Here is a 23596-nt window from a genome sequence, read left to right as displayed (position 1 = left end):
AAGGAAAGCCAGATGAGGCAGCTTTATAGTACAGTCCCCAGTCTATTTGATGAGACTTCATGCAAAATGTATGTGAAACCCAAGGTTATGGAGAGGTCACTCTTCAGAATCGGGTCTGGCTGTGTGTATGACACAGCTCAAAGAAAATAGGACTGTTGGACTTATTGTATTCTCCTCTCGCACAGAAGCTGTATTTACATTTGAGTTTTATGCTCTTTTACGTTGAACATGTACAAGAGAAAAGCTAATTGGTTTTCCCGTGTTTGAGTGATTTAATCCGAGGTTTCAGCACAAAATATGGAATCTAATTAAACACGTATAAATGTCAAAATGTGTTTTACTTTAATGTCATCTTTGTGGACAGATATTTTTAGAACTGTAACTTTGCTATGACAAGAGGGCTTTTAAAAGTAATATCGTCACTGGATTATACAAAAATCGGGCAGATGACGGGCCTGCCACAGACTTTTGGATGAATCGTGCAGTCATCAAGATGAAAGACAGATGTGTCTTTTGTAGTCGGTCAGGCAGGAAACTCGGCGAACGTTGACGGGGTTTAAGTCAGCGTGAAGCATCGTTCTAACTGCCTGTTAGTTTGCCTGGGAGAATGAAATAAAATGGATTCTTTTTATTCTAAATGGCAGTTGAACAATTGTGACGTGATGCCTCGGCAAATATGAATATTCACACATCAAAGAGTCATATTTTAGCAGCAAAACTGCAGTTTTCTATTCAGATCTTAAAAAAAAAAAGAAATGCAATTATTCCAAAGACCACCAAAGACAGCATTTTTGTTCTTTTAATATTGTATTATCAATGCCCTTCTGGGATCTTTGTTCAGAGGATGCCGGTGTAAATTTGTGATGTTTTCTGTGATTTTTTTTTTCTTTTACTTGTGAAGCCCTTTGAGAACCTGTGGTTATTAAGGGATATACAAATAAATTTGACTTGACTTGATCAAAGAATGTAAGCCATTTTCAACACCAAGGACTGGATAATAATTTAGAAAAAAGGTATGGACTGTGAAAGATGTCCATACTGCCAAACAGATGCAAGGGTGTGTATATATATATATATATATATATATATATATATATATATATATATATATATATATATATATATATATATATATATATATACTGTATATATATATATATATACATTGTTGTTGTTGTTTTTTAAGTAAGGGAAATGTATTCCAAAAACACTTTACACAAGTTATGAAACGTACGTATGTATTCCAAATGCCAAGATGCTCTGAATTGTACCCCAACTTGTCTGTTAACTGTGGGCAGAGCAAGATATTGATCGTTGTGATAAATACTGAGTGTGCATCTCCCGGGGACTCAGCTACTGATTGTGTTTGCGTTTTTTTTCAGATGGTCACTCAACGGAACACTCATTGATCTGGAGAATGACTACCGGCGTCACATGTCTGGGGGCAGCCTGATCATTAGCAACCTGGACAAGGACCAAGACTCTGGGATCTACCAGTGTAAAGCTTTCAACACAAGGGGCTCCATCTTAAGCCGCAAGGCGAGCGTCCAATTTGCATGTGAGTACGGAAATCTCTGGCAGGACTCTTGACGCACTTCATCTGGGTATCTCTTGCAGGTCGACCTGACGTGCATGTAATAGGCTTGTGGTCTACTTTAATTTACTATTTAGTTTGCCCGGGAATAGATTTTCGAGCGCCTGATGGTAATGGAATGAAATGGCAGATGCAACAAACACTGCGGGAAAAGCAGCTTCTGAACTCCATTGATTGTAATTAGTGCTACCAGATCTGACAGCATGGGTGCTCAATCTAAAGTGACACTTAGTTCGCCAAGTAATAAGAAAGACACTGTGATCCATACTTTCAAGGAGACCATCTCAAGTCATGCATTTGTTGATTATCTCACATTCAGTCCCATCTTTCGGTGTATTCTAGAGGGCACGTCTTAATGATAAGCTCTTTATTTTATCCCTTGTGCAGTATTTTGTCCAATCTTTTGATCTGTACAACAAAGGCATTTTACATCAAACGAAAAGCTAGGCAGCTGAAATTTCACCCAGATGGTGACAACATGTCAAAGAGCACTTAGTTATCACATTACCTGGAGTGTGCCATCCTTTAGCTAAAATACTCTGAGAATGATGTGGAATAAAATGACTGCACTATTATTTTACCAATTATGTGAATTCAATGTTTTTTTTTTATGATATCATTTAGGAATCAATGGGAAAAAAACATTAGGGAGCTGACATTTCTAGCAGATGATTAAAACATGTTAAATTTCAAAATGCAACAAATCTGACATTTCTATGTGATTGCAGCATGATGTGCGAGATTTTGTGCATGAATAGTCATTGTCCAAATTTTGGATCATACAAAGCCAATATATTTACAATTTTTGAGATGCATTTTAATAAGATTTATTACGTTGATTTTTCTGCGATTTTTGCCATATTCCAAACTAAGTCAGCAAACAGAAAATTCTTTGTTGACTTGTGTTTCATGTCAAGACAGTAGGTGGCAGTAGAGACCAGCTATGTCTTTATCACGTCAAAGACTACAAAGACAAACCATACCATGTTTCAATTTTTTGTGGGTGTTAATAAATGTCACCTACGTATGTATGGATAGAATAGAGGTCTCTGAACGATTTGAGTGGTTGAAGGAAAACAAATATTCCTAAATAAATTTATCACGCCTTTTAAAGTATTTCCAAAATTAAGGAAAAAGTACAATGTGTATAGTTTGCAAAGTGTGTGTGCAAGGGTTAAATAAGGCGTTCAGAAAGTGAAGTCATCCTCATCCTGATAAGCATCACAAAGTAACCTCTCCTCTTGATCAAGATCTCTGACTATTGATTATGTCCCAAGGATGATGACCCTTTAACTTCCTCTCACGAGCGCACCTGCCATTATCCACATGGTCCTGTGATGAATCGTATACAATATGCGTGGGCTGGATGAAAAGGAATGCTGCTTGACATTTATTGTCAGCCAAATGTACAGACGGGGAGGTGACAGAGATCACCGTGGCTGATGCAGTTTTTCAATGTAATGAGGACATTGTCCTCATGTAGGAATGTTGTGGCTCCTCTCTACCGTGCCCTTTTGAAAGTCTCAAAACCCAGCAAACATTACCGTAATATTTGGACTATGAGCAGGATTTTTTTCTCATGATTTGAGCCCTGTGTCTTTTTTTTTTTTTTTGATAGGCACCAGGAGACAGTCCACCCGTAAATCAAATGTATCTATTCAAGATGTCAACCTATGGAACAACTAATAATTAGAAATGAAAAAACTGTACATTCAATGGCTGTATTCAAATAGAGTTTTAAAATGATAGTTTAGATATAAAAATTATGTATAAAATGATAAAGATCATTCATATAGGTTGGTATGTATATATATATATATATATATATATATATATATATATATATATATATATATATATATATATATATATATATATATATATATATGAAATTAAACAAAGAGAGGCAGAAGATGACAGTCGAAGTATTGATTTTGAGTTTGAACTGACATTTAACTCTGCAATATTCTGCTGTATTCAGTCGGTGTTAGGTTGAAAATATACATCCATCCATTTTCTATTAATATTTTGGTGCTAAACATGCAGGTATGTTCAATCTGCTGAAGGAAGGATTTTTCTGTTAGCCAGCAATTAAAAAAAAGTATTTCAATAAAAATAAAAAATGTCCAAAATTTCAATATACCTTTAGATGTTGATATTTTATTATAAACCTTTCAATTCTAAACACTTCCAATCTCCTTTGAATTTAAATGATCCAAGACTAAATCAACAAATGTGTCGCCTATTTTGCATTTAGAGGAGTACTACATCAGATGTCTTTTTGGTGAAAAATGTGAAAGTCCGCGATGAAAAATGCTCAACAGCATGAGGCTTGTGTTATTTGTGATTGACTCATCCAATGTTCTGCCTTGTTTGTGTTCAGATCATTTTGGCTGCTGAGTCAAGTTAATAGCTGTCACAAACAATTCTTGAATATTCTGCTTAACACTGGAGTGCTGGATGGCTCCTGCATGTACGATTGCTTTTGTTTGTTTTTTTCCGTCTTTGAGGAAAAGAGATTCTTCAAGGAATCACTGCAACTACTGCGAGGTTAGCCTCAAGCAGATACAGTGTGTCATCAGTTCACTCAAGTGAAGACCTACAGCATATTTTTTCCTGTTCTGAAGCCCCAGGAAATGGTCGGTCTGTTATAAAACAACTCTACTCTTTTTTGACAGGTTTATGCTTAATGAAATTGTTAGAAGTTTTTCAATTAACAGTTCTAGGGGAAAAATAATATTTACAGCGGAGAGGCATTCACATTTTTTTTTTGTATTTAGTTACTTTTTATATTGTTAGCATTTTACTTCAATTATGGAGTTGCTTTTGCTAAACTCGGTAAAAAATAAGACAAAAGAAAGCCTTATTAATGGGATTATAAAGTGAACTGTCGATTTGGGCAAATTAAGGGATTTTAATTACTGTATATAGCCCGAAGAGTATATAAAAAATAATAAATGACTCACGGCTAAAGATATTCTAATCCTTTTCTAAGCCCTTTAAATATAAGATGTGCATGAAAATGTAACACTAACTAAAATTTCACCTACACTTGACTATATTTGAAATGTGTATACATTTTAGAAAAATACAAAAATCATGTTTTTTTTTCCTGATTATTTCAATTGATTTTAACAACAATAGGGCTGTGCCAATCCAATCAAATTGTCCAGTTATGGCCATTTAAACATAGGACAAAAATAATCAGTCAAAAATACCCGCAGTAACTGAAATCTGTGAAATAGCGAACGTTTTTTTGTTGTTGTTGAAAAGGTAAATACATAAAATCTATATGTATATTTTTGTCTGATCTGAAGAAAAATAGCAAGGTAAAGCTGCAAAAGATATGGTCATAAATGTAAACCCATGAAGTGGATGTTTTTGATTATTAAATAAATAAAGTTAAGTTTTTGGGGTAGGGTGAAACCGCAATATCCCAACCACGGTGCGTTAAGAAAATAATCAATGAAATCAGCGATAGAATAATCATCTCTAAAGTCATCCCATCGTGACAGCTCTCGAGCCAAATACTCTGGACGGAAAGAAAATAAAAAACGGATTTACCGCCAACGGAAGCCAAAATCTTCCTCGGTCTTTCAAGAAGAGGGCAGTATTTTGCAATTTTACAGGCCAAAAATGTCATATTCATGGTCCGTTTTCGCTATCAGCTGCGTGTGTGACTCTCACCGTTCCTCATAAATGAATATGTGATGAACTCATCACGACAGTCAGCCCAGATCACAAGGAAGTCACCTTTGTCTGGATTTGGAGTGGGCCATCTCCTCCTGTGACCCGGGTGTCCCGTCGTGACTTGGCACCGTTTGATTCCACCGCGGTCATCGGAGCGCCTCTCATTAATCTTACCCGTGCTCTGTCCCACTTCTCGCCATAATCTTCTCCCTCCTAATTTCCCTTATCGGTCACACTGACTTTCTTTTGTTTATGTTTGGAAGGCTCGCACCAGTCTGTTAGCCAGCGGGTGCAGGCAGATTAGAGAACGGACAGCGGCGGCGGCTTACCTCCATCACTCACAAAAGTCAGAGGTGCTTTATCATCGCAGGTTGGGCTTTTGTCTACCAGAAAGCGCTCGTTAATTTGAAAGGGATAAGTTGTGCTGCGAGTATGGATGGGGGAGCTCATGCTTTTAAGTGCAAGATTACACCACATTTAATAATGATGCTACTTATGGCTGCTGGCGGCGCAAACTCATTTGTCATGCATGCTCCCTGGTGTTTGTTCAGTCCGCGCGCTGCCTAATCTTCTCCTTGTGCAAAACACTAAACGTCATACAGCTATATCTCTCTCTTTCATCAGCACTCCAGATGCTTTGAAAGCATTACAGGCTGCCAGGAGATGTCCCAGGGCAGCCAATGATGTCCTATTAAAGTCCCATGGCTCAAAGTGTAACATCAAATACATGCCTCAGTGAATAAGCAGAAGCTGGGGACACGCACGTGATCCCCAGCAGATAGTCCGATACTGTTAGCGATTTCATATTTCGGAGCTGCAATCTAAATCTATTTTTACCCTATTTCCTCAGATCTGGATAACTTCAAAACGCAAACGGTGAGAAGTACCGTCAACGTCCGAGAAGGTCAAGGGGTGGTTCTCTTATGTGGACCACCGGCACATTCTGGAGGTAATTTTTTTTTCAACACACTTTTAGCATTTGTAATTTTCCCTATGGCTGCGTTAATCCATATACTGTAATTTTTTTTAACTACGTTTCTGCAGTCAGTCAGACAAAGTATTAGGATGGATGGAATGTGGGTTTTCATCAGTAATTGTAATTGTCACTCACCGGTAAAGGCATGGTGGGCTAGGGTGTGGAACCAAAGGCAAGGAGGGAGACATGAGGGGTGCGCCCAAAAATAAAAAAGATAATAAAAAGAAAACCAAAAAAAAACAGGCTCAAAGGGAGGACAACGAGGAACTGACATCAACTATGACGCAACATCGACAACAACACGGACTCAACAATAACTCAAAAAGAACTGAAAGGAAACAGGAAACTAAATACACTCAAATCTGACGAGACAACGAGGAGCATCTGGACAAGACACAATTGGAACAGGAAGCTGATTGGTCAGCACATGGGAAATAGACACTGACACGGGGGGATGAAAAACATGAACTTAAAAACATGAACAAAACCCCATAACTCAAAAGGACAACCGCACCAATAAAAGCCCAAAACAGAGGGAACAAAACATCCCAATACCAACCCACAGACAACAAATACCAACAGAACAAAGGACAAACAGCAAACCAGCAAAAATATGTAGCGGGGTAATGACAGCATGGGTGAAATAAAAGGATGGTCTGATGGACGATTACAATTTAGTTGGTGTTGAAAAGATGTCAAACTGATGATCATTGCTACTCGCTTACATTTCAACCACTAAATCTCAAGTACTTTTGCCAAAAAATGTGTCATTGCCTGACAAATGAAAAATCAAATGTGATCATAGTGATCTATGGCTTTCTGAGGAAATGAGGAACTGCTTTCACTTCAGAGCGAGCAAATAATGACAAAGGCGTTGATACACTGCCCAGTTAGCCTTCATTGACTGATTGCTTAATAGGTTAACATAATGCTAATTAGTCACCTATAACGTGACCAAAAACTTCATCTGAAGAAAATGTGCTTCAGTTGAATGGTGAAAAAAAAAAAAATCTGATTTTGCATTCACTTGTAATAGTTAATTTACTACTCAATCCAAGCCAGCACTGATTCACTCCATGCTCTAATATATATATATATATATATATATATATATATATATATATATATATATATATATATATATATATAGTATAGTATAAGTATTTTCTGTCATAAAATGCGTTCTGCATGATGCGATATGCCATCCGAAGAGAAAACAGTCCACTTTATTTGGGCTCAGTCACATTGCAGTTCCCAATGTCAATGTCATGCATGTCACTGCCCTTTTTCCCCTCATGTTCTAAATGGTCATACACCCATTCTCACAAACTTACTGACCTTGCAATTCCTGACTGTGCTTTTGTGTGTGTGTGTGTGTGTGTGCGTGTGTGCGTGTGTGTATCATGCTATTTGGCTGCTGTCTGTAGTTTTGTCTTCTGGAATAAGTTAACTGCAATAATTCACCCTATAAAAATAAACTGTTTACACCATTGTTTCAGAAAAAAGGCCAAAAAGTATTTTTTTAAATGACACGCCAAATAAAAATGCAGTTTTTTTTTTTTGTCACCCGTTCTCTGTGGGCACCCGAGCGCCGTGAACAATGGCTGCTGCCGAGTTTGTCTCTGGCTTCATACAGTAGCTTGCACATTGGAACACCAATTTCCCACACAAGAGAAGCGTTTGTAGAACGGCGCATTGTACAGCTGCTCTATGGGATAATGGGACAGAGGAGCCTGTGTGAAATACAGTTTGACAGCTTTCTTCTCTGACACAGGATTCTGCACAGTTGCCTGCTCTAACCAAAGCACTATTCTGGATTCTCACATTTTCAAAAATGAATGAAAAGCAAACTGTGGTAGCTCGCCGATGCTTTCTTTAATTGTCCGCGGCTTGCCGCTTCTAATTCGCATCTTGAATGAAGTGACGTGAGGGTAAACTTTATTTGACACCTGCGATGCCTCTATAGATGGTGCTCAGGGATTTTTAGTGGGCTGATACAATGTTGAATCAGGGACAATTTCAATTATTCGGCATCATTTATTGCACAGTGAAGAAGCCTAACGACAGTTGGTCAAATTGTTGTTCAGTTTCTGACCAGCGTAGATGAAACATGTTTCAGCTTAAGATATGTCTGACGGAAAAAGATGTGTGAATGCTGAAAGCAGTTGTTCTGCTTCTACTCCCACATAATAGATCTGATTCACACCACTTACATTTTGACATATTGCAAAACAACACAGCAATCAGTGTATTACTTTTCTTTGTCCACATACCTATTGCCTTCCCACAATTCAATATTTTACATAAAAATCATCTCCATTCGTTTTCATGGGGCCATTCTTTCTACTTTAACTTTCAACTTCAGTTTGATGCTTTTAGTCCCAACAAGTTTTAGAGCTTCCTTTTGTCAAAGTGTTGAACACATTTTAAAAACATATGCTGTATTTTCCGCACTATAAGGCACACCAGATTATCAAGCGCACCTTCAATGAATGGCCTAATTTAAAACTGTTTTCATATATAGGGCGCACCGCATTATAAGGCGCATAGAATCGAAGCTACAGTAGTGGCTGAAATTGTGTTATGCATCCATAAGATGGAGCTGCATTAAAGGGAATGTCAACAAAACAATCAAAGAAGTCAAACTTTATTTATAGACAATCAAATTAAGAATGAAGATGATTTGTGGAAAGTGCGATTAAAAATGGGGAAAAAATACCTCTTGATTGCATTAAAAGCCTGTCCAATGCCAAGATGAATCGATATACTTATGATTCAAATTATAACCTAAAATCTTAAAATGTATTGTTTTGTTGATTTAAAAACAGTTTCTGCATTTATTTTTAAAAATCCAGAAACTGTTATTTTGCGCCTGTCCCCATATAAATTGCTTCAAAATTGGAGTATATACAACATTTCAAAATTTCAAAGTGTTAGAAAAAAACAACTGTAAAAAACATATTTATAACTAAAATTCGGAAGTAAAAAATTGAAGAATTTACTTGTTTTCTTTTTACTCCCCCAAAAATGAAAACTCACAAATTATAACGCATTCTGTCAGCTTTTGAGAGAATTCAAGGCTTTAAGGTTCACCTTATGGTGCGGAAAATATCATAAATAAATACCTAGAATTCACTGTCTGGGTTAATTAAAAAAAAAAAAAATAGAAAACATAAGAATATGTCTGCGGTTGACTGAGTTCATTATAGTTCAAGTTTCCCACTAAAACATTGTCAACCGTTTAAATTACTGTGCATTTACTCATTTAGTGCACTAAACTCTTACAATCCGGGTTACTTGAAGAATTCACCAATCAAATCAAAGTCATAATTATGAAATATGAACTAAGTGACACCCGCTTAGCAACTTCAAGAGCGCATTGTGTGTTAAACTGCAACCACGTCGAAACATTCACTCCTCTCCAAAGCCTTTCTTTTGAGACTGAGCCTGAGATTGCATCAGGTGATTGACAGTTATTTGGGAGCAGTTTTGACTCATAACCTCTCACTTCAAAAGTGGTAGACTACACAGAATTTCTCTACCACGGTAAATCCGTTCAGGGTGTGTCTCTTCGAATTATATATTTATTCAGCATGGCAGCACTCTTTTCTTATGATTGAACTACCGCTTGTGAACAAGCATGACGGATACTACTTGTCTCTATCGCACCATCTATCTCTGGTTTTATCTGTCTGGCTCCATGGGCAAATCGCTCAGTGACCTTTGACTCAGAGCTCACGGATCACAAAAATGCGTCTTGATGAACGGCCATCCGGTTTGTTTTTCTACCATTACGTGGCTGCCTGTCACGGGGGTGCACGGCGGGTGTGAACGCCGGCGTGGTTGCGGAGGACCCAAAAGCAGGGGAGCGTCGGGACAGGGGGTTGATGAAATCCATGTTTATTAATACAACGAACGGGAACAAAAAGCGGGAAAAACAGGACGGCAAAAACTAAGGGCGCAGGCAAGCTGGAAAAACGGAAAACAAACACTACGGGCAGGCTGGCAGGAATACACGAAACTGATGGGCGAGACGAGACGGGACTACAAGACGACAATGACCTGACACGACAGAGACAATGATCCGACACGGGCTGTAACAGACACTAGGCTTAAATACATTCACAAACTAATCAAACTAACACATGGCAGCTGGGCAGGGACAACAGGCAAAGGGAGCAGATTGGAGGACACGAGGCGCAGGTAACAGACAGGTGGACTAAATCAAAACTAACGCAGGCAGACGCGACAGGGGCAGAAACCGGAACTATAAACGTAAACAGAAACAGAACCCCTCAAAATAAACCCACAACCCAACAAACTATGACAGAACCCCCCTCTCAAGGGACGGATCCCAGACGTCCCAAAACAAACCGACAAGCAACCAAAACCGAGGCAGGGCGGGCGGAAGGGGGACCGGAGGAGAGCACAGAAAAAAAAAAAAAACAAAAACAGTCCAAAAGCACCCCATGTGCCATACGGGGTACACCTGAGGCTGAAAGTCCGGAGGGCGACCCAGTCGCCAGTGCAGATGAGGCCAGCAGGGAGAGTCAGGCGGGCGACCCGGTCTCCAGAGCAGATGAGCCCGGCAGGGCGAGTCAGGCGGACGGGCCGGTCGCCAAACAAGAGGTGCCCTGCGGGGCGAGTCAGGGGAGCGACCCGGTCGCCAGACGAGAGGTGCCCGGCGAGGCGAATCAGGCGGGCGGCCAGGACGCCAGAGCAGATGTGCCCGGCGGGCCGAGTCAGGCGGGCGACCTGGGCGCCCGATGGCGAACAGCAAGCCACCCCAGGTAGGCTTGTATCCCGGTTGCCCCTGGAGATCGGCAGGCGGGAGCGTCGGCAGGGCGGCGTCAGGCGAGAGCGGGGGCGTCGGCTGGACACCGTCAGGCGGGAGCAGAGGCGTCGGCCGGACGCCGTCAGGCGGGAGCGCAAGCGTCGGCCGGACGCCGTCAAGCGGGAGCGGGAGCGTCGGGTGGACGCCGTCAGGCCGGTGCGGAGGCGTCGACTGAACACCGTCAGGCAGGTGCGGAGGCGTCGTCGGGGTGCCATCAGGGAACAGCCACTGGGTGCAGGCCACAGACACGAGTGAGAGCACAAGACTGACCTGGGACAGGGGCGACCACAGGGAACAGTCTGGCATCTCTGTCGTCTGCGGCAAGGGTGGCATGGCTGACAGCTCAGGCGACTGCGGCTGCCGCGCCGAGGCTGGCGGCTCAGGAGGCTGTGGCAGCGGCGCAGAGGCTGGCGGCTCAGGAGGCTGAGGCGCCGTGGCTGGTGGCTCAACAGGCTGAGGCTGCGGCGCCGTGGCTGGTGGCTCAGGAGGCTGAGGCAGCGGCGCAGAGGCTGGCGGCTCAGGAGGCTGAGGCGCCGTGGCTGGTGGCTCAACAGGCTGAGGCTGCGGCACCGTGGCTGGCAGCACTGGGAACGGCAGGCTGGACAGAGACAGCCACTGGGGGCCAATCAGAAACGGCGGGGATGCCAGGAGACTGACTTGGGATGACTGAGGCAGACGGGCGACTGGCTTTGGAGGCAGACGGGCGACTGGCTTTGGAGTCAGACGGGCGACTGGCTTTGGAGTCAGACGGGCGACTGGCTTTGGAGTCAGACGGGCGACTGGCTTTGGAGTCAGACGGGCGACTGGCTTTGGAGTCAGACGGGCGACTGGCTTTGGAGTCAGACGGGCGACTGGCTTTGGAGTCAGACGGGCGACTGGCTTGGGAGTCAGACGGGCGACTGGCTTGGGAGGCAGACGGGCGACTGGCTTGGGAGGCAGACGGGCGACTGGCTTGGGAGGCAGACGGGCGACTGGCTTGGGAGGCAGACGGGCGACTGGCTTGGGAGGCAGACGGGCGACTGGCTTGGGAGGCAGACGGGCAGGGTTCACAGAGCCTGGGGTCCGGCTCGCAGGGTGCACAGAGGCCGGGGTCCGGCTCGCAGGGTGCACAGAGGCCGGGGTCCGGCTCGCAGGGTGCACAGAGGCCGGGGTCCGGCTCGCAGGGTGCACAGAGGCCGGGGTCCGGCTCGCAGGGTGCACAGAGGCCGGGGTCCGGCTCGCAGGGGTCACAGAGGCCGGGGTCCGGCTCGCAGGGGTCACAGAGGCCGGGGTCCGGCTCGCAGGGGTCACAGAGGCCGGGGTCCGGCTCGCAGGGGTCACAGAGGCCGGGGTCCGGCTCGCAGGGGTCACAGAGGCCGGGGTCCGGCTCGCAGGGGTCACAGAGGCCGGGGTCCGGCTCGCAGGGGTCACAGAGGCCGGGGACCGGCTCGCAGGGGTCACAGAGGCCGGGGACCGGCTCGCAGGGGTCACAGAGGCCGGGGACCGGCTCGCAGGGTTCACAGAGGCCGGGGACCGGCTCGCAGGGTTCACAGAGGCCGGGGGCCGGCTCGCAGGGGTCACAGAGGCCGGGCGCCGGCTCGCAGGGTTCACAGAGGCCGGGGGCCGGCTCGCAGGGTTCGCAGAGGCCGGGGACCGGCTCGCAGGGTTCGCAGAGACCGGGGACCGGCTCGCAGGGTTCGCAGAGGCCGGGCGCCGGCTCGCTGGGACAGGGGCGGTCTGCCGCCTTGGCGCTGGGACAGGGGCGGTCTGCCGCCTTGGCGCTGGGACAGGGGCGGTCTGCCGCCTTGGCGCTGGGACAGGGGCGGTCTGCCGCCTTGGCGCAGGGACAGGGGCGGGTAGCCGCCTTGGCGCAGGGACAGGTAGCCGCCTTGGCGCAGGGACAGGTAGCCGCCTTGGCGCAGGGACAGGTAGCCGCCTTGGCGCAGGGACAGGTACGGGTAGCCGCCTTGGCGCTGGGACAGGGGCGGGTAGCCGCCTTGGCGCTGGGACAGGGGCGGGTGCCGCTTCAGCCCGCCGGCAGGAAGTTTGGGGAACAGAGACCGGTGGTACAGACGCGACAGGAGCTTGGGACAGGGTGCAAGAAGAGGGTGGTACAGGACAGGAGGAAGTAGGCAGGGCGCGGCAAGAGGGGGACACAGAGACAGGAGGGAACGGATCGGAAGGCTGAACAGATGGGTTCTGGTGGTCACTGGGGCGGTGGCCTTTTCGCGGGCCCCTCCACCGGCGGCCACGAAATGCCAACCGGGAGCCCACGAAAAGGTCACGGTCAAATAGGGGCTCTGAATCGGAGTCTTCGGACGAACTGTAAAAGGACTGGCCGGACTGATAGTCAAAATCTGAATCAAAATCATAATCAGAGGTGCACGGGCTCGAATACGGAATATGATAAAAAGTGTTGACGGAAGAGGGACGCGGGTAAACAAAATCAGGACCGGTACTGGAACGAAACGTGACGAAGGGAGGGCAATCCTCGATGTCGGAAAAATTAGACTCTAACGTGTAGTGAGGAGCGCGAGCAGGAGAGGAAGAGTGATCAGGTGGACGGACGGAAGGTGAACTACGCAAATCAGCGAAATCGGAACTACAAAAAACGTGCGGGGACAGAATCGTGTCGTAAGGGAGGTCGGAGGAACACGAGGGAAACGCGGAAGTGACGGACGCGGGGGACAGATCAGAAGCGGGGACAGGCGCGGACTCCGAGGGGAAAGACACGGAAGAAAAAACAAGAGGTCTTACACTGGGGGAACGGGGCTGGCCGGCGGGCTGAGAGCGGATGCGGACGGGGCGGCGGCGTCGTGTCCGCCGCCGCGGGCTTCCCGCTGGGTCCTGCGTTGGTCGGATCATTCTGTCACGGGGGTGCACGGCGGGTGTGAACGCCGGCGTGGTTGCGGAGGACCCAAAAGCAGGGGAGCGTCGGGACAGGGGGTTGATGAAATCCATGTTTATTAATACAACGAACGGGAACAAAAAGCGGGAAAAACAGGACGGCAAAAACTAAGGGCGCAGGCAAGCTGGAAAAACGGAAAACAAACACTACGGGCAGGCTGGCAGGAATACACGAAACTGATGGGCGAGACGAGACGGGACTACAAGACGACAATGACCTGACACGACAGAGACAATGATCCGACACGGGCTGTAACAGACACTAGGCTTAAATACATTCACAAACTAATCAAACTAACACATGGCAGCTGGGCAGGGACAACAGGCAAAGGGAGCAGATTGGAGGACACGAGGCGCAGGTAACAGACAGGTGGACTAAATCAAAACTAACGCAGGCAGACGCGACAGGGGCAGAAACCGGAACTATAAACGTAAACAGAAACAGAACCCCTCAAAATAAACCCACAACCCAACAAACTATGACAGCTGCCTATCCCTTCGGCAAAGATTCCAAAGGACATTTGTTAAGTGTCAGTGTTTTGTGCAAAGCAGCCAAGGGTTCTAATGACCAAGTACGGGCTATATTGGAGATTTTGCCGTTGTAATCCATCTGAAATTCATTTGGGTCTTTCATATGCATTTTCTGCCCAAATACTGTATGTGGTTTGCATTGTAACCCTTTGGCATCTGTCCTAACGCAGAATAATCACTTCTGCTGGAAAATTGGAAAACGTTAGAAGAAAAAGTTTTTTTCTTCTGAATTAAAGACGTTTTTTTTTTCTTCAAGAAAACATGGAGGTGGCAATGTGATTCAGCTGCTGCTTATTGCCGGGGCTGATCTATTTTAGTGGGAAGAAGAGCCGTGGGCAGCCCAAAATTTTAAAGCAACTATTTGGTTTCACCTTTAACAGAAAATTGTGATGTAGCCATTTTTCAAAATGACTTTGATATATGAGTAAGGTATGATTGCTTCTTCTTACCTTCTATTTTTCATAATATGGCCCTTGAATCAAAAGGTTTGGATCCTCCTTGCATTCTTAAGCCGCTATCCCACTAAGTCAGGGGTAGTGAACTCTGATTCCTCCAGAGCCATATCCTGCCTGATTTTGATGTGTCTCACATTCAAACATGCCTGATTGAAATGATCAGGATCATTATCAGTCTTCTCGCTGATGAGCTGATTATTTGAACCATGTGTGAAAGGCGAAGGAGACATTGAAAATAGGCGGGATATGGCTCTTGAGGAACCAGAGTTCCCTACCCCTCCACTAGGTGGTGAACGTTGCCGGGTGCCGGCAAAGGTAGCAGCGCTTTTGTTCTCGTCAGGGTTTGTTCGAGGTCAGAAACGTTTGGCAAACGTACTCCTCCGTTCAAAATTTCCTTGCGACAAAACAATATAACTGTCAGCGAATGATTGGAAACCCTTTGCCAAACGTTTGTTACCTGGAGGAGAACAAAAGAGCTGCTACGTTGGCCCAAACCCGTCAACATTTCCCTTCTGCGCTGGGACCGGATTGAATTGTAAGCAGGCTTAACCGTATGGTAGAAATGTGGGGTCATAAAACCTCCAAAAAAAGCAAGGCTCCATACAATTTAGGTAACGTTTTTTTCTGCTCTTCAGAACTGACATTTGCATGGATCTTCAATCAGTACCCCTACTTTGTCCAACAAGACAGCCGTCGCTTCATTTCGCAGGAGACTGGAAGTCTGTATATAGCCAAAGTGGAACCTTCGGATGTGGGCAATTACACTTGTGTGGTAAACAACACCGTCACAAAGCAGAAGGTGTTCAGCTCGCCGACACCGCTTGTCCTAAGAAGTGATGGTAAGTGGCATCATTTGCCTTCACTTTATTTATATATATATATATATATATATATATATATATATATATATATATATATATATGTGTTCTCTGAGCCTCTAGTCCTCTAGTGTCATTGCTCTTTCTTTGATCAAATGTGTGTTTTACGGTTGCAGTTCATTATTGATGTTTAAAAATTTCTCCCTATTGTAGGAGTAATGGGAGAATATGAACCCAAAATAGAAGTTCATTTCCCTGACTCGATTCCAGCTGCGAAGGAATCTCTTGTGAAACTGGAATGTTTTGCTCTGGGAAAGTAAGTCAGCATTATTGTGGCTCTGACATAAGCTCATGCATGCATGGATTAACACGAGTCAAAATGATTAAGGTTGCTAAAAAGTCACAGTATTCATTTTCATATTACTCAGATCTTTTTAGAGCTTTAGAAATTTGAAATGATCCTGGAAGCAAATAAGCACTTTTTGTCAAATCGGTTTGATGAGATAAAATTGTACAGTAAAAGATAAAAAGAACACTTTGTCCGCGTCAACAAATAGTTGTCCTGATAAGAACAAATGTTCCCATTTTTTGCAGCCCTGTCCCAGAAATAAGCTGGAGAAGAACAAGCGGCGTCCCTTTCCCAAGTAAAGTCAAAATGAAAAACTCCAACGCCGTCCTGGAAATACCAAACTTCCAGCAGGAAGATTCAGGGACCTATGAGTGCATTGCGGAAAATCGACGGGGCAAAAATGCAGCCCGAGGTCGTATTTCATTCCATGGTCAGTAAACATGCTGCTTCTTTTGGAAGACGCTTAATTCAACAACAGAAAATACCGCAGTCAGGGATCAGTTAATGACCAACCGCTGCTCACCTTTTTTGGCATTTGATCATATGACACAAGCTGAAAAACAACGTGGGGCCTTTTACGCCAGTGATTGGAAGCCTGATAAAAACACTCTAATATTTGACATGTTTACCAAGTTTTACAGCCATATTTTCCCCAGGAGAATTACAATGCTCACCTTTGACAATCCTACTGAAACTCAACCTATGCATTTGTGTCCACTGTTGTTCCCATTTTGTCTTAGCAAGACAGAAAAGTGAAATGCACCGCATCCAACATGAGACAAAATTGGAAAGGCCGGGATGTCTGTCTGTCTTCTGAAAACAGTATGACTAAGGAGCTAGCGCAAATGAATCAAACTATATAGACAGAAAACAAACATCCAGTACAATGGACACAAATTATTAGGCTGGGTCACAGAAGGACAATAAAATAAATTGCATCCCACCCAAACAAATGAGACATCATTGGGAAGGCCAGGATCTCCTCTATTGAGGACACTATGATTTATTAGTGTAGCTAAAAAGATATAAACATAAAAAAAAAAGTCTACAACCATGGATGAAAATTAATAGGTAGGCTTTGAGGATTCACTACCGCTATAGATATAAAAATACAGTGGACCCCTGTGTTACAGCGTCCCTGGCTTACATTTTTTTTCATGTTGCGATGTGAAATAATTTTTTTCGTCCCCTCTTTACGGTATTTTCCCCGCTTTGCGACAAAAAAAAACTGTCATGACCCGACCCTTGGCTGTGTTGTTTTGTCTCCATCTGCAGGCCTTTTTAGGTAATTGCACTTATTTTTTGTTGCCATCATTTTATGCATGTATATTATATTTGCGTAGCACTTACTATATTATTTTGGGACCAATTTTTAATATGTATGTACAATTTTGATGTTTTTACCTGGGGTTCTAAACGCAATAGCCATTTAACATAGGTTTGGATTGCCCACCATACGGTGAATTGGCCTTACGAGCCCAACCGTGGAACGGATTTATCTCGTAACACGGGGGCCCACTGTCATAAAATCTCTTCTTTTTTTAAACCATAACATTTAACTAGGAACTTTACATGTGTATCTTATAAACTGCCGCTGTAGTACAAAAAAAAAAAGACTTCAACACGTCTGCTTTTAGAGCTTTTTGATGTCAGACTAATCCAGTGCCTTGATACTGTAAACACATGTTTGTAAAGTTAATCCTCTCATTTATTTCAAGCTAAACCTCACTGGTTCCAGACAATGGCAGACACAGTTCTGTCCATCCACCAAAATCTGTTCTGGGAGTGCAAGGCTAACGGAAAGCCAAAACCATCATACAGCTGGCTGAGGAATGGAGAGCACCTGATCACAGAGGTAATTAAAATGGTTGGGATTTTCATGCCAATATGAAGTGGGTTCAATTCAGGGGGATAATTAAAGAAATGATGCCAAATTGCGATTTGATTAAAAAATACGCGCCTCATACAATATCTCATTTTACTTGACTTGCTGAAAGAAACTTGGAATGCTGGAACTCCATGATGGCTTAGTGCTATCCAAAAAGCGGCATGGCGAATGCCTTGTGGACTTCACCCAACCCTGAGTGCCATCAGCATTAAAAAAATATGGATGGTTAAAAGGACCTACAGTAGGTCAGTGCTTCCTAACCTGGGTTCGATCGAAACCCAGGGTTTTGATGAGCCGGTTTCAGAGGTTGGACAGAGGTCAGGCCACACAGTGTGTGGGTGTGTGCAAGTCCATAAAAGCGTTTTCATACTGCGTTTAGCAGTGAGAAATGTAGTTTTCCAATTACATAGGTTTGGTGAATATGAATAAGAAATTTGAGGGGTCTGATATCTCCAACAAGGTTAGGGACCACTGACCTAGATCATGGTATGCATTGTTTTTAAAACCCTCCACCTGTATAGAGCTTTGCTATCGGCTTTTTCTAACAATGAGGAGTTGTAACTACCGCCACCTGTGGTATGGAGGGGTATTGCGACTCAGGATCGCACAAAAGATAATTTAATAGTCAGTGTCGCTGTATATCCGTTGGGCGTAGTTTCCGACATGTTCCTACGGCAATGTGCCGACGGCCGGGCCGGCTCTACGTGGGTAACATTGGTCACTTTGGGCTGATGTCAGATTGGCGGATCTTGGCCTTTAGTCTGCGCCATCTGTCACTTTAACCTGAGCCCGCAATATCCACAACTTATTTTCCAACGTGCAGTTGTGTCCTAAAGTATAATGAGAATGCAGGGGAGCAGTTTTTGTGACTACTGTCTGTTCTCATGCTTTCCATTATGAACATACGTGGAATGCCACGGGGCTCCTTAGGCCTTTATTTCTCCTCTCCTGCTGTCTCCCTCCCTTCATGGTGCACAAGTAATTGCTTTTGTGCCTTCGGACATAAAAGGCTGCCATTGCAATGGATATGCGCAACTGTTTGTTTTTCCTCCGCAGGGCCGGATACAAATCGAAAACGGGGCTCTGTCCATAGCTGCGTTAAACCTGTCAGATTCTGGAATGTATCAGTGTGTGGCTGAAAACAAACATGGCATTATTTATTCCTCTGCCCAACTAATGGTGTTAGGTAAGATTGCCTCCTTACTTGAGCTTTTATGCTGCTTATTCGTCTGTGTGTTTGATCATCTTCTGAGATAAAAAGCAGCAGGCATCCGCATCTCTCCCCTGCAATCAGTCTGCCGACTCAGTTGACGCACTCTGCCAGCTAAACATGAATCCATACGAGTGTCTCATGTTCATCTCGCCCGTTTCATCGTATTGATTTGGAAACGGCAAGAAACACATGCATGTCGATGACGTAGTGATTGATTTACAGTCTTGGAGGACTTTCATCCGACTGACTACTGACTGTCTAGATCTCCCACGATAGATAGATAGATAGATAGATAGATAGATAATAGATAGATAGATAGATAGATAGATAGATAGATAGATAGATAGATAGATAGATAGATAGATAGATAGATAGATAGATAGATAGATAGATAGATGTCAGTGTTGTCTGTGCCATTTAGTTTTGGAAAATACAGTATAGCTCTCCAATGAAAGACAAGTCTATACGTATCACAATATACAGTTCAGTGAACAGTTGGGTTTAAATTCAAGCAGTCTAGAAAAAAAAGATTTTTAGTTCAAACAGTTTTGCGTTACACCATTTGTTATATTATGAAAAGATATATATATATATATATATATATATATATATATATATATATATATATATATATATATATATATATATATATATATGGGGTGGGGGCATCCACAAAAGTCTCTTTTTGATATGTGAGGGGCAGTTTGATTCAATGAACAATTCGATACAGTTCTTAGGAGAATTACCATTTGATTCAATATAGTATCACTCAGAATGAGAGGATATTATGAAACGACATTTTGATGTTGTCTTTTGAATACATTTGAATGAATTTGTCAGCAGTGTAAATGTTGCATTACTTTTCATGATCTATCCCTCGAATAAAATACTGTTGATATGTATCTTAATTTCAAAATGGAACAATTCTAAACTATTTTTCTTTAAATCAAAAATGGTTCAAACCATAACCCAGCATGTAGGTAGCATAAGTGTATAATTCAAATAGCTTTTTTGTTGGTACTGACCACTGATTTTTCCCTCTCTTCCCTCCCACTCAGCATCACCTCCAAGTTTCTCCAAAAGCCCATTAAAAGCCCTGCTAAAAGCTCGCTTAGGTAGCGAAGTCACTCTTGAATGCAAGCCCCAAGCCTCGCCTCCAGCAATTAGCCTGTGGAAAAAGGACAATGAGATGCTGCAGAGGAATGAAAGGTAAAGGAACGGCGCGTCTTCCTTGCACATTTCATTCACAATCATTGTCGGTAGACATATTTGAGTAGTAAATTTGGCATTTGTGCAGATGCATAAGGAAGGCGCTAATGAGGAAGAATGGTAAGTTAATGAGGACTGAGAAGAGGGAGAGCAAGGCGCCCTTCTGGGAAAATCGCTCGTTGCTAATACTTGACGACAGCACGCGACACCCGTTTTGAAAAGTGCCAGGAAGTCGGTGGAATCTGAACTCGCTGCCTGAAATAGCCAACAAGATAAGCGAATTAACTCGCTCCTAAAGATACATGCCAACCGCTTGCAGATTAGAGTATTAAAAAGTTACACAGAAGCTATTGCACCTGTAATTAGATAGGTAATTGTGTTGTGCTTTATCGTGACATGCAAATAGTGTTTGAGACATATAATCACAGTGATTGCCGACGCAAAGGCCTTGTTGGAGATAATAGTAGCAGGCGGCATCTTGGCAGATTATTTACTTCATGAAGAAACCCACCAATTTATTTTTTTTTTCCAAGTCTGATTGATTATTGTCAACAGAATTCTCTTAATTTGACCAAGTAAGAGAATGTCACGCTCAAAGTAGGCAAATGCAAGTAAGCCTGAGCGGAAGCATGAAAATAAGTGAACGAATCGAATATGCAAATTTGTCTTTGCATACAGAAAATGGATGGATAGATGGGAAATGCTTTTAAGCGGAGAATTCAAACACACAAAGGCTAAGAAGTGATTATGAAATAGTCAAATGGATGACTGAAAAGCCTAACAAAGCATCTTGTAAGAACACCACTGATGCTCTTTTTGCCGGCTCCATCGGATGCCAATGTTGAAAAATCGCTACAATCCCCAAGATGATTGACATTTAACACACTATAGGAAGCCTGAGCAGTATTTCAAGGTACATAAAATGTGCGCAGGCACAAAATGGGATTTTTTTTTTCTAAAAGGAAAGGTCTTTGCACTGCAGGGAGAAAATCAGCTCTTGGACCACAAGCAGTGAGTCTGAATAAGATAAACAATGATGTTGACTCAACTAGGCATTACAAGATCAGGATTTTGGAGTACTTAATTTAAAAAAAAAAAATCACCAAGGCAGTCAGAAGATGGGCAAATCAATTGAATCTATAAAACATATTCAATCCCAAAGACATTTTTACGTTTTCTTTTTTTTTGAGTGCAGACATTCAATCCCAAGTACTTTGTTGAAGGAGGGTCTATTATGGTCTTAGCAAGTAATCTATTACCATAAAGAAAGTTGAAGTACTAAAGGACTGAGGTAATCAATTACTTAGTAAAGTAATGAATTAATTGACTGATTAATACCACCTATGTTAAGACACTCATTGAAAAAAAAATAGAATACTAATAGAAACAAACAGATTTTTTTTTTAAGTAGCTGGATGTCTGGACTCTTAAAAAAACATTCTATACACAAAAAAATAACTAGGGGTCCCACACTTTAAAAAATGATAAAAGTATGAGAAAAAAATGTACTTTTAAACACCAACTAACCTTGAAGAATTGACGAGTGAAGATCAGCCTTATTTCAAGGTATCAGTACTCGCAACGACAACTGATACCAGTACTGGCCGGGATGTCCTTTACTGGACTAAAATTTAGAATATAAAATTTGACAATTTCTTGCTGGTAAATTGTTATATTGATATAATTAGCCTGTCTTTTTTTAGATGAAGCACTTGTTCAGCTATCAGTCTGACAAAATAATGGTATTGTGTCCAAAGTGACACAGTTAGGAATCCAACACACATCTTCATCATCGCTTGAAGCACACACACCTTATACAATATGCCGTACTTATACCTTATCTGACTTCGTTACTCCACAGAATTACACTTTTTTCCAGTGGAACGTTAAAGATTACCAACATAACCAGAAGTGATGCAGCCAGCTATACATGCATTGCTAAGAACCAGTTTGGGTCAGCAAGCACCACTGGAAGGCTGCTAGTTACCGGTAAGTCTCCTTTAAAGAAGCCAGTTGGCCATTTGCATGGTTTTATTTTTACAAGTTGCTCAACAGAAAAGTAACCAAGTTCAAGAATTGAGAAGACTGTAAGAAAAACATTGCCTCGTCCGCCTCACAGTTGTGGAGTTTTCGTGTTCTCCCCGTGCCCCTGCGGGTTCTCTCTAAGCACTCCGGCTTCCTCCCACTCTCCAGAAACATGAATGGCAGGTGTATTGGACACTCTAAATTGTCCTTAGGTGAGATTGGGTGCATAAATGGCTGTTCTTTTCTGTGTGCCATAGACAGCTGGGATAGGCACCAGCAGGCCTGTGGACCTAATGAGGATAAGCGGCTATATATATATATATATATATATATATATATATATATATATACACAGTATATGTGTGTGTGTGTGTGTGTGCGTGTGTGAAAACAATGTGCAATGTGGAAGTGTTGTTCAATAGTCCCACAGACTTAGAATGTAACGTATTGTTTGTGAACGCACCCAACAATAGGTGTTACTTTTGTTCCGCACTACACAGTTAGATTTCTGCTGTAGGTATCTCGGTAGCGTTAAAGGGTAGCGGCGGTGTAAATAACAAATGTTCAATGTCATCTGTTTCCCCGCTCAGAGCCAACCAGAATCACTGCGAGGCCCGCAAACATTGAAATTATTGTTGGCGAGAGCATCGTGCTGCCGTGCCAGATTGCCTGCGATCCAGCCCTGGATGTCTCTTTCTCATGGGCATTTAATGGCCAGCTCATCGACTTCCAGCAAGACAGCGATCATTTTGAGAGAGTGGGCGGGGTGAGTCAGCCCAAGCATTAAACTCAGATACTGTCAGGCTATTCCGGGATTAATTGGGACATACAGTGGAGTGTGCAAGGGGTATGCTCAACAGGCCCAGAGAGGCCAACTAAGATGTGAATAATAGCTAAGCAAAGCCGTTATTGAGGCAACATTCCGCGTGTAGCTTCCATATTTCATCAAATCCTCAATAAATAGAAATAGAACAATAAGATTTGCGACGATGAGAATCTGTTGCTTTTCCTGCCTCCGTATTACTCACGCAGGATACTTTCCATCTTTAGACGTATGCTTTTTCTTTTAACGCGTATTCCTTTGCGATAATTGAATTTGCAGTTCTATTTATGGATGTTGCGCTCCAA

General features: G+C 43.2%; 1 protein-coding gene across 1 annotated transcript in view; it reads left to right on the top strand.

Annotated features, from left to right (window-relative positions):
• Nucleotides 1–23596, top strand: part of cntn3b (contactin 3b) — a 57343-nt gene that overhangs the window by 15695 nt on the left and 18052 nt on the right. The window contains exons 4-13 of the mRNA XM_088422953.1: nt 1383–1558; nt 6135–6233; nt 15602–15805; nt 15998–16100; nt 16379–16563; nt 17852–17988; nt 19078–19207; nt 20293–20443; nt 22305–22432; nt 23059–23234. Of these exons, the coding sequence (XP_088279079.1) occupies nt 1383–1558; nt 6135–6233; nt 15602–15805; nt 15998–16100; nt 16379–16563; nt 17852–17988; nt 19078–19207; nt 20293–20443; nt 22305–22432; nt 23059–23234 (1489 nt within the window). The remainder of the gene's footprint in view (nt 1–1382; nt 1559–6134; nt 6234–15601; nt 15806–15997; nt 16101–16378; nt 16564–17851; nt 17989–19077; nt 19208–20292; nt 20444–22304; nt 22433–23058; nt 23235–23596) is intronic.

This window comes from Hippichthys cyanospilos, chromosome 9 (genome assembly GCF_059441005.1).
Source record: "Hippichthys cyanospilos isolate Australia breed blue-spotted pipefish chromosome 9, RoL_Hcya_1.0, whole genome shotgun sequence".
Taxonomy (NCBI): Eukaryota; Metazoa; Chordata; class Actinopteri; order Syngnathiformes; family Syngnathidae; genus Hippichthys; species Hippichthys cyanospilos.
Note: the sequence above shows the minus strand (reverse complement) of the source record. Positions and strands in the feature narration are given on the sequence as shown.